The sequence below is a fragment of the Pseudoliparis swirei genome, chromosome 7 (assembly GCF_029220125.1).
Source record: "Pseudoliparis swirei isolate HS2019 ecotype Mariana Trench chromosome 7, NWPU_hadal_v1, whole genome shotgun sequence".
Lineage (NCBI taxonomy): Eukaryota > Metazoa > Chordata > Actinopteri > Perciformes > Liparidae > Pseudoliparis > Pseudoliparis swirei.
The window spans coordinates 10,014,571-10,026,789 of NC_079394.1; the positions used below are offsets into that span (position 1 = coordinate 10,014,571).

The following is a 12,219-nucleotide window of genomic DNA, read 5'->3' on the forward strand; positions in this document are numbered from 1 at the left end:
CTTCTGTTTTAAATCTTCAAGCAATCACAAATACACAGACTGCCTCCTTTCATTTTGCTGTGGTGAGACTGAACAGTTACGTCTCACTTCCAAAGTAATATCTCGAACACACCTAAGTCACATGTGACAGATCTATGTAACGTGAAAGCTCAATTATCTTTTTTTACATTTGTATTTTTAACACATTGTAAGAACCAAACAAATCATTGACTTATTACTGTAACAAATTTCCATTTTGGACAATAATTACTATTATTTAATAATTTAATAATAATTGCTTTGGCCTGCTGAATAATTAAGATCACTTAACGGTAGTTAATGATTTGATCGATGTCGGTAAAATTACAATGTGACATTGTTACCTTTGCCTGATGGACTGGTTTGATTTTTCTTGGTGAAGGCTGAAATACACCAGAAGAGAAAGCAACTCAAAGGACTGGCTTCACATCACATCTCTAATATCTTCGCTTAGCATGTGTGTTCCGATGTCTGTGCCCTTCAGTTTCCCAAACATTTACTGTAAGGATTTGACTTATTGACACTGAGGGTGCATTGTTTGCATGCGTATTCCCACTTTGACTTCAGGGTGTGAGCTGCAGTTGGAAAGAAGGATGAAACTGCACACTGTAAACTATCAGAGATCAGAAAGACATGTTATTCATCTTAATTTTCATATGTTTGGAATATTGTAATTTGTTTAACAGAGAACACCTTTAGTACTTGATATAAAACACACGTTTATTTGACATACTGTGTTTATATATGTTGTCCAAATAAGGATCTGATATTTACACAACTATCAGAAAAGTCATCAACAAGAAAAAATGCTGAATATATATTTTGGTATCATTCATAAATATAGGTGACTCCAGCATCAGCATCCCCAGGTATTCTGTGCTATATTAATTTGTGCCTTCTCTATTTCATTATATCCGTGTTTAAGGGGGGCACATATAATTAAATTAGCTATGTACATGACACAATAAGATGTCTAATTAATTGTAGGCCTACGACTTCCTGGGAACGCAGTTACTCAGTATGATTCTCAGATAATTATTATACAAATCATATCTATGTGCTTGAATGGAGACTAACTCCTCAAGATGAAATCTGATACTGGAAACAAAATGTCAGACCAGCTCCATCTCATGGCCAATCAGTGGGCAGTTTGACTGGTGTTTACTGGATCTCCCTCCACGGTCCAATCAGAGCCAAGTCACGAGCCACCAACTTCCGTATTGTTGACCTATTAGACTACGGAGTAGGCGGGACTTAATAGGCTCCCCGGATTCTGATTGGTTGGCTGTACCGTATCCTTCCTCGTATGAAGAGCTGCTCCACCTAACGGGAAGTAAAGTCGGCTGCTTAATCTCTCATTGGGAAAAAGGGTGAAAGGCGAGACGGAGACGAAAACGTTCATATTTGTCTTCGGTAAGTCATTATGAATATATCGACTGGCTCGAGTGGCAAGCGACACGTTCTCAGCCAAAACAGCACCGTCGCCTTAAAGTATTGTCATCCCCGAACCGGGTGACTCGGCTTTTCGTCTGTCATGAGACTGGGGAGGCACTGATGTAGCATCTTGTGGAGATGGAGGCCTTGAATCGCTCTGCAACAGCGGCAGCGATAGCTAGCTAGTTACTCGTGTAAACGTCTTATCGTATTAATACATGCATGGAGCTGAAATGGACTCGGCTTCTTGTGGCGCTATTTATCCGGTCCGAACTTGATCGCTTTGCCGAATATTTAATGAATATTCCGGTGTCATATTTCCCCAGCGAGCTTAAGTTGACGCGAACTAAAGGAGACTTCACTAACTGTCAAGTTAACTTGATACGTAACCTTAGTTGCCCCCTTTTTTTCCTTTTTTTCTTTTTCAAATGACATTTATTTTCGCGTTTAAATTGACCCATTGCATTTAACCGTGCACTATTGTAATGATGAGCTATTGTCTCTTGTGAATCGAGAGTCGATTGTAACTCTTTAAAATGTTAATTATATGTACTTGTTTTCTTAAGAGCTGTGATTTTAATGTGTAGTGTGGATTTAACCTACGGTCTTTACCTAATAATACACACAAAAATAAGGAAACAAAATTGTCTTGCTTTTTAACACATACATAAAGTGTTATGTGACTACATGTAGATGCACTGCATAGTTTGTAGATGCAATGTATATTTGTAACTAATCTACATACTATGTAGCTACCTTTTATACACATACTATGGAGTTACCTTGTATACACATACTATGTATACAGCACACAGACCCATGTAATGTTCTGCTACTGAAGCCTATCCATTGTATGTCCACCAAGTCATGTGTCATGTGAGGGGAGGAAGGGCTATCTTTTCCATAGTGGGCGTGGACCTATTATTGTTATTTATTTCATTTTGGACCTAACGCTAGATAAAATAGACCGAGTTGGGTTATCTATAAGTTTTTAAAGTTTAGGCACTGTTAACAAAATTGTCAAACATTATTGTTTGAAAAACTGATTTATGACATGCTTATTTATGTCACTGAAATGACCAAATAACTGCATACAAGGCCGATACAGTGAAGATAGTTCTGGGACGGTCATCTTAAAAGTAGGGAAAGGTTGTAAATGATCAAACTGAATTGGATGGAGCTGCTTCTGTTTCAGGGTCTTGGTATAATGCATGCACTGTAACGGCTCACTGGGACACTTGAATTAATTAATTATTAATATCTGTACTTTGACTACATCGAGGGTCAAAATATCTGAGGTTATAAAGACTTGTATGTCAGACATTATAAGCCACTTCTTTCCTCTGATTATTTGTGAGTGCGTTTGACTTAATTTGAGTGATTATGTTCATCAAATTGACAGAATATAATTTTATTTGGTTTTAAAATGTCTAAGTATAAGTTGACTTCATGATCAAGCTAATATTCAATATGTTGTATTGAAATGACTGAACAGTATTAGAACAGTGGAGCGATGCAGCTCACAAGAGCGGAGCACACCGGTAAATTCTGTTGGCACTTTCTTACAATTGAATTAACTTTATCTCGACCGCGTCTCATTTGAAATGCTTTGGTTTTCTCTCTTTGTCTTTCGCCTCTCAGCCTCCAGCCAACATGATCCACAGCCTGTTCCTCGTGAACGCCTCCGGAGACATTTTCCTGGAGAAGCACTGGAAGAGCGTGGTCAGCCGCTCCGTGTGCGACTACTTCTTTGAGGCGCAGGAACGCGCCACTGAGCCGGAGAACGTCCCGCCGGTGATACCCACACCCCATCACTACCTTATCAGTGTGCTCCGGCATCGGATCTACTTTGTCGCGGTCATCCAGAGTGAGGTGCCGCCGCTGTTCGTCATCGAGTTTCTGCACAGAGTCGTTGACACGTTCCAGGTTCGTGCTGCCCTGCATTTTTCAGTTAGTTCAGTTAAATAATTCATATCTGATTTAAAATACCCATATCCTACCTGTGTTTTGTTTTCGCAGGACTATTTTGGAGTGTGTACAGAGGTTTCTATTAAGGACAATGTGGTAGTGGTCTATGAACTACTGGAGGAGATGCTGGACAATGGCTTTCCGCTGGCCACAGAGTCCAACATCCTAAAAGAGCTCATAAAGCCTCCCACCATCCTCCGCACGATGGTCAACACCATCACAGGTACAATGTTCATGTTAACCACCGGGCCTGGAAAACTCCAACGGATTTGCACCCTTTAAACAGTTAGTATTCCTCTGAATAGTCAGAGCATTGAGTCAAATAATAATAGTGATGTTAGATATAATGTGGACTAATGTGTGGTTGAGGTAGCGGACAAATTAGTCCTAATAACTGGACTTTAAAACACAAGGTGTGTCATTAACAACATATATTATTTATGATGTATATCTTTAAAGGTCCAGTTCTCAGAATTACCGAAATAACACTGGAGCTGAACATCCAGTTCTGTCTGTCTGTCTGTCTGTCTGTCTGTCTGTGTGTGTGTGTGTGTGTGTGTGTGTGTGTGTGTGTGTGTGTGTGTGTGTGTGTGTGTGTGTGTGTGTGTGTGTGTGTGTGTGTGTGTGTGTGTGTGTGTGTGTGTGTGTGTGTGTGTGTGTGTGTGTGTGTGTGTGTGTGTGTGTGTGTGTGTGTGTGTGTGTGTGTGTGTGTGTGTGTGTGTGTGTGTGTGTGTGTGTAATTATCATTTGCTTTTTTTTTTTTTCTTTTTAGGCAGCACTAATGTTGGTGAACAGCTCCCGACAGGCCAGCTGTCAGTGGTGCCATGGCGACGCACCGGAGTCAAATACACCAACAATGAGGCCTATTTTGACGTGGTGGAGGAGATTGATGCTATCATCGATAAATCCGGTATTGCTCTGAACATCCTGCTGGTCAAACAATACACTGGACCATTGCGTCATTATTTAACCCCTTAGTTATGTTGAATACAATAAATTGTATATTTATTTGCGCGTTTGCAATTTAATAAATTGGCTTATTACCATCTTGAACATAGAATTTCTGCAGTTTGACTCCATAATTAATAGTCTGCATCAGATGGATTTTTTTTGTGAATTCATGTTTTTTTGCTCTCTATACCTTTCTTGTTCCCCAACCCTCCTCAGGCTCCACAATTACAGCCGAAATTCAGGGAGTTATTGATGCCTGTGTGAAACTGACGGGCATGCCCGACCTCACTCTCTCTTTTATAGTGAGTTCCAACTCTTTATGTCCTCACTGGATCCACATCACCAGACTCGCATGCACATTTTATTTGACTTACCCCCCCAAACCATCCTGGCCCTCTGCCCCTCTCTCCCAGAATCCTCGGCTGCTGGATGATGTCAGCTTCCACCCGTGTGTTCGGTACAAGCGCTGGGAAGCTGAGCGGATCCTCTCCTTCATTCCCCCCGACGGGAACTTCCGGTTGCTCTCCTACCACGTCAGCTCCCAGAAGTCAGTATTCTTTCATTCAGGATCATTTTAAAGTGGCTTAATGGCAAAGACACCATTTTTTAAATAGCATTTGTTCTGTCTGAAGGTTTTTTGAGCAGTGTACTAATATAAAAATACAACCACAGAATCACAAAATGCAAGCAATGCATTTGATTTGACTTGGTTATTGACCTTCTTTTCCTTCAGCCTGGTGGCGATCCCATTGTACGTCAAGCACAACATCTCCTTCCAAGAGGGAAGCTCCCAAGGACACTTTGACTTGACTCTGGGACCCAAACAGACCATGGGCAAGGCCGTGGAGGCGGTGCTAGTCAGCAGCCAGCTGCCCCGGGGCGTCCTGACCGCCAACCTCAACTCTTCCCAGGGAACATACACTTTTGATCCAGTCACAAAGGTACCTAAAAGCAGTGTTCTGTATGCCTGAAACAAGGAATAAGGGAAGTGTGCATGGACAGGAATGTGTATAAGTCTCCAAATGCCTTGAATCCTGTTATTTTTACACCACTCCTCTCCAGGTTTAACCGTGCCACCATTTGATTTGACGTGTGGTAGGGATCCCCTGTTGGCATCTAAATGTTGTGCTTTCTTTTTGCTAGATGTTGACATGGGATGTTGGCAAGATCAACCCACAGAAGCTTCCCAGTCTTAAAGGCACCATGACCATGCAGGCCGGGGCCTCCAAACCTGAGGAGAACCCCACCATCAACATCCAGTTCAAGACTCAACAGATGGCCATTTCAGGTACACACTCACACATTTAGACTTCCCATCATCATCACTCGATAGTCACTAGTTTTGCACAATATACCGATACTTGTGTGTATATATAGTATTTCTATTTAACGTGTTAATACTATGGTCTATCGGGCCCAGAGTTTTGCAACCTCAACCACCCGGTCCGGCTATATTTTCAGTAGTTGTTGATGCAATGCGATAACCCAAACCATGTTGACATGTATCTTTATATTTAAGATTTAAACAACTCTAGGCTCAAGACTTATGAAAGGGAAAGAAATTACTCTTCTGGTGACGTGAGGAGATTTTTTCAAATGTCCCATCGCTCGTTAGGCCTGAGGATGTATGGTCATTTCAGGTTTAAAAGAAACAAGATGGTAACAACCCACTTTTGAGCTTTACTTTGGCTCTTCACAAAGCTTTTGGGTGACTTCACGGAGACCACGCCCATATTTTATACTGTCTAGTTATGTCCTCATTATTCCATCGCTTTGATGATGTCATTGTTTCGGTGTCGTAGATATTTCGGTAGTGCATCGTATTAAAGTCATAATTTAGGTGTCGTGACATCACATCCTTCACGCAGTTGTAATTGCAAATCATTCAAAGAATGAAATAATTTGTCAATATTGAGTCTGAAACGACACCTACTTCACAATCCTGCTAAACAGTCACACACAGTTTCAGTGAGTGAGTCATGTTTTGACTATTCCCACAGCACCTTTGCATAGAGAAATATTTGTTCTCCACCCAAATCCATGAGAGAAGCTTCCATCACATGACCTGCTCAGCTGACAACCAGCTGACTGTCCCATTGCAGCGACACAATGCCCACTAGATGGTGCCAAGTGCATTAATACACCTCCTCAGCAGACATCAGGAAGTCCTCTAAAGGCAGATTTTGATATACATAAGTACCCATTGTGTTGATTGTTTTTAACTTGATGTATTAGCATATATTAGCATATGCTTGACTGTAATAATTAATCTTCAGATTTCGAGTGATGAGGCTTAGTTAGACATTACCTGCATGACATTACTCTGTACAGGATGTAAGGCAACGTGCAAAGCAATATTTCCCAACATATTTTGATAGATATACTTTTTTAAACAATATGCATGGCAATATGACCAGCATGCATTTAATTAAGTTTATTGTTTTAAGTATATATGCTTTTTTTTAAATGGCAATTAATACTCTATTTTAGGATTTCAACCTCAGCTCCCATAATAAGTCTATAAATGGCCAAATTACAGACACTCAAAATATCCCAATTGAAACGCATTAGACCATGACGTCACAGAACCATGCGTTCTGTGACGTCAGGCTTTCAATCTCAAACTTGTAGTTTTCACTATTCTCCACCAGGTTGAGCCATTTTCTCAGCCATGTTGTTTTCCTGGTTACCACTCGGGTTATTGCTGCTCTCTTGTGGAGCAATGCAATGCATCGAAATCAATGTTGTTGCTAATAATTGACATATTATATAATAATAACAATTACATTTTTGCGTTTGTCTTTAAAAAAAACACATTTAATATGTAAACATTTAAAGGGTTAATATTCTGAAAATGTGTTAGTGAAAGTGGAAAAATATTATTTTTTTAGGGATGTGTCATCTATGTGCTCCGAGGTCTTTTTTCCCCCTAAATCTGTAAATTCACCAAAAATATAAATGCATCCACATGAATGTTCCTCACCATTAACATGAACCAAAACATTTGCCCTAGTAATTAACATACAGAACATAATTCATTTAATTTCTTCATAAGTGGCATTACATTAAAAAACGTTAACGCGTTTAAAGGGTTCACATTTTGGAAAGAATGTGAGCGTGCTCAGTATGTGTTGTCCTTCAACAGGGCTGAAGGTGAACCGGCTGGACATGTACGGGGAGAAGTACAAACCTTTTAAAGGCATCAAATACATGACGAAGGCTGGCAAGTTCCAGGTGCGGACATAAAGACTACAGCTCTGACCTCTGGACCAAACCACCACGAGACTGAGGGGGTGGTGGGGAAAAGGGGAGGTGGTACATTCCCTGTGTATATGCATTTCAGGATTTTACAACAAGGAGGCTCCATGTAGCAGAACGGACCGCTGCACATGGAAACCTCCGAGAGTTTGAACCTCGGGCCAAACCCAACTCTCCTCAATTAGATTTCCACTCATCATTTTAAATCTTGAGCCAAAATCAACCCCCAAAGCAGTTCCGGGAGACGTTTTTTGACGGTTTGTGTTTTAAGGCAGGCTTCATCATGTTCAAACATTTCAAACTCTTCCCTATCAACGGGCTGAAAGTTGCCGCTGTTCGGTTCCAGCTGTATGTATCCTCCACCTCTCCACAGCGTATCTCATTGTCGACGGCATGTGTGGCTGGAGAGTTGTGGGCGCTTGTGACTGTTTTCACACTCCAAATCAAGATGTGTGGGATGTCGGATCAACACTATATCAGAATAGAGCTTCTCCTTTCATAAATTGAGATGTCGTGAGCTGCGTGGAATGGCAGAAAGGACCTCTCGGATCAAAACAATAGCATTGTCTTGCAGGACATTAGTACCCCGAGACTGAGGGAAGGAACTAGTGGGAGTGGATATGCTGTTAAAGGCTCGACTGTAAATACAAATATATATAAATCAGTATCATATTCTAGAAAAAACGCTAAATTAAAGCAAAAAATTAACCTTTTGTTCACACAACTTGTTCCCAAATGTAACAGAACGTGGTCCTCTGCTGATCCTTATTAAAGAGTCCTCATTGCAACCTACCAATGAAAACTGATTTCACTGTATTTCCTTTCATACTTCCTCCTCTCCTGTTTTTCTAACTTTTTTTGTCAGTTTTCATATCGGCGTTCATCTGTTTTTACGTTTGCGTTCCTGTTGCTCTGTTCTTGTGCTCCTCTTCTCCTCCTTTCAAGACGTTGATCATTTGCTCTGCACCCTGACATGTGACAGCGCAGCCATCCTCTTGTGCACGCCAGCTTCCGCTCCGACTTACTTTTCCTTTTTAATTAATGCAAGTGAGATGGATGTGACTGAATCTCTTTTAGCTATTTATTACGGTTTCTGGGAGAATTTCAGGTGCACGTGTTGTATTGTGCTTTAATTATTATTTATTAATCAAAGGGTCCATCTGCTAAAGTAATGTCTTGCGGTGTTTCTTGTTTCATCAGTCCTTCATCTCCACAGAGGCTTGTCATGTTGTGACCAGACGGTATCGTTGTTTTGTTCTCGACGTGTATAAACGTGGCCGAGAATGATCCGTTTAATCCCGTCAACGTGGTTAACGCGATGGTCCAGAAATAATTTTCTCAGTGCATCAATTGAAAACATCTCAAAATACACAGAATGTATTACACTGTGTTTTGCGGTATAGTCGCCGGGTACCTCAGAAGAAATGTTGACGGTTTGTGTTTCCAGCATTTTGTTTGTGTGTTTGTCAGACGGCCTCCAGTGGAGCGTCACACTGGTGGAAAATAAAGATTTGATGTGTGATAACTGAGTGACGACCATCATTATTGAAGCTGTAAGATACTGTGAAGTTGGTGGTGCCAGTCCAAAAGATGTCATTTAATTTCTCAATATTTAGACATTTTTAATGAATTTTTAAAATAGAAATTTAATGTGTATTTGTGCATTTTATATGCACATACAGGACTGTCTCAGAAAATTAGAATATTGTGATAAAGTTCTTTATTTTCTGTAATGCAATTAAAAAAAACAAATGTCATGCATTCTGGATTCATTACAAATCAACTGAAATATTGCAAGCCTTTTATTCTTTTAATATTGCTGATTATGGCTTACAGCTTAAGAAAACTCTAAAATCCTATCTCATAAAATTTTAATATTTTCTCAGACCAAGTTAAAAAAAAGATTTATAACAGCTGAGTTTGTCAAGGCTCAGGAAACCCTTGCAGGTGTTTTGAGTTAATTAGACAATTCAAGTGATTTGTTTAATACCCTACTAGTATACTTTTTCATGATATTCTAATATTTAGAGATAGGATATTTGAGTTTTCTTAAGCTGTAAGCCATAATCAGCAATAAATCAGAATAAAAGGCTTGCAATATTTCAGTTGATTTGTAATGAATCCAGAATGCATGACATTTTTGTTTTTTTAATTGCATTACAGAAAATAAAGAACTTCATCACAATATTCTAATTTTCTGAGACAGTCCTGTATGTGTTATTTCTCTCTGAGATGAACAAAGAACTCCACGTGGGTGCACAGTGGGCTGCAAACTGCCAATGGCCTTTTGCTTTGGGGACCCATGCGAGTTTTGATTTAATACAGCATCCGGAAACTTGCGCCGCCATAATTACGAGACAAAGTGAAACCACAATTGTTTCTATATCGTTATGACTCTAAACTATACATAGGGACTCATAAAAAGTGCAGTTCATAACTGAATGCTCCATTATATGAATATGAAAGGACATATTTCAGCTGCGATGGGGGCCTCAAACAACCTGTTAGATTAGGGATAGCTGAAATATATAATTTTTTGTTATGATGACTAATGAATAATAATTAGTGTGTTGGGCCTTCTGGTGTCTCGATCTTCATTGTTTAATGTACGCAGGCGCTGTTTCTGAACCACGTCTCCATCTGACCCTCCATCCTCCTCACTGCCACAGTCCGACATACCGCCACGACTCCTATTCTACGGGATCGCGAGGCCGACCCTGACTTGCGTTGTGATGAAAGACAGCAGAGATACCTGACCTCTGTCAGCCGGGGGTCACCGCTCCCCTCCTGAGCAGAGAGGAGCGGCAACACAACTGTGTAGGAGTGACCCGGGGTCTCGGGACTTAAAAGGCCCCCCCCTGATCCTCGTTCCACATCATGACGCCGCAACATCTGGTTCAGACCCCACGCGGGAAACCCGATTATAACCCACTCGTAAACATAGCTGGCAAATAAAAAAAATGCCAATACCACATCTTAAGAGCAATTTGAAATAAAGATGTGACCACAATGATGACCTCCACCCCTCCTCCTCTGCTCCAGCTGACAGGACTCCAGTCCATAATTTACTGATGACTTGAAACTCCTCCAAAAGATGCAACATCTCTCTCTCTCTCTCTCTCTCTCTCTCTCTCTCTCTCTCTCTCTCTCTCTCTCTCTCCCCCCTCACCAGCCCCCACCACCCATCCGCACCTCCTTCTCCATTGACCAGAGATCGCGGCTTAAAGTCAGTTATGTCATTATGGTCGAACTTTGTTCGCCCGTGCGTCTGAACGTCGGGTGCATGAGTGGAACTGTTTGGTTTTTGTAAGCGCTTTCTTTTTTCAGCTCTCAATTAATATTTTTAAGACGTTTGGGCACTTTAAGTTATATTTTGTAATCATTGTTTTTCATTTTTGCAAAGCGGTTTGAAGGCTGAAGCGAAGAGGAGTATCGATGCGCCCCGTGGTAGGCTACGTCGTCTCCTTTCCTTGTGACCATTACGCATGTGTTTCCTGCGCGGACATCGAGACGCGTCTGGACCCACGCACTTTTCTTTATTTGTTTGCACAACTTTTGAGTAACACAAGTTTCTGAGCCGCATTATTTCGCCATTTGACCTTTACATCACACCGTTAAAATATTCCTTTATTGGTCCCTCAGTGGGGACATTGCAGGATCACAGCAGTGGGTGCACAGCAAGTAATCTAGCCTAAATATTATATTTATGCATGACATAGTTCATTATGTTACTAAAATATAAACATAAGGACTTTTCTTGGTGTCCATCCGACGTATACGATTACCTCGGATAGCAGACACATCTGCGGTAGTTCGAGGTTGTCACGTGGATGTAAATCGAGGTGTGTATTCACACCTGGTTAAAGTGATGTTTTTGTCACCTAAAGCCATCGTCCCCGTGTCCTCGCGCACAGCGCTGTTGTCTTTAGGGTATTCTGCTGCAATGAGGATTATCTTAATGTGCATCTAAGGACGCCTGTTAGTTTTTATCTGATTGCTTTGGGCCGGGCTCCCCCCCCCCCCCTTCACACACGGTGGGTAAACCACGTGGGCCTACAGTAAAAGTCACAACAGTGGCAGAGCGGGAGCTCATTTACAGTTCAGGCCACGCGATGAAACCACGTGGTGCAGCCGGCTGAGCGCGTGCTGCTGCCAGCTAATTATAACTTTAACTACACGAGGAGATTTACCTTCTGCAATTAGCCGAGTGGTGAAGAGAACAATAGAAAACATATTTGACTGTCAAGACATTTGTGTCTTCATTGGTGACATTAGTGATTCGCTTCACTTCCCCTGCTGTGGTGAGGTCACCTTTTCCCTTATTGAAGGTGTCACATGTCTAGCAACTGCTAACTTTCATCCTCCCAGCAAAATACTTCATATTACACCACAGACCCACGTTCGGTATTTGTTTTGTGAATTAGGTGATACCTACACGTTACACGTAACTTTACAACAACAATTCAGTAATGAGGCAAAAGTGCTTTACGGCTATCACAACATGCTACGTAACGTTAGCTTACTAGCAAAGCTGCAAACAAGCTAATGTTTTTAACATTACAATGTTAATGTTAGCTGGTGTAACACATT

At 41.1% G+C, this 12,219-nt stretch overlaps 1 protein-coding gene across 1 annotated transcript; it reads left to right on the forward strand.

Annotated features, from left to right (window-relative positions):
- Positions 1-1,342: 1,342 nt before the first annotated feature.
- On the forward strand, positions 1,343-9,158 carry ap3m2 (adaptor related protein complex 3 subunit mu 2). The gene is made up of 9 exons (XM_056419753.1): positions 1,343-1,431; positions 3,094-3,378; positions 3,472-3,643; positions 4,193-4,330; positions 4,588-4,673; positions 4,785-4,918; positions 5,105-5,312; positions 5,515-5,659; positions 7,517-9,158. Exons 2-9 carry the CDS (start codon positions 3,106-3,108, stop codon positions 7,615-7,617), a joined length of 1,257 nt encoding a protein of 418 aa, XP_056275728.1. The 5' UTR covers positions 1,343-1,431; positions 3,094-3,105; the 3' UTR covers positions 7,618-9,158.
- Positions 9,159-12,219: the final 3,061 nt, after the last annotated feature.

Coding starts and splice junctions, on each gene's coding strand:
- ap3m2 (XM_056419753.1), top strand. CDS start 3,106: ATGATCCACAGCCTGTTCCTCGTGAACGCCTCCGGAGACATTTTCCTG. Junction 4,331..4,587: donor TGCTATCATCGATAAATCCG/GTATTGCTCTGA, acceptor AACCCTCCTCAG/GCTCCACAATTACAGCCGAA. Junction 4,919..5,104: donor TACCACGTCAGCTCCCAGAA/GTCAGTATTCTT, acceptor CTTTTCCTTCAG/CCTGGTGGCGATCCCATTGT.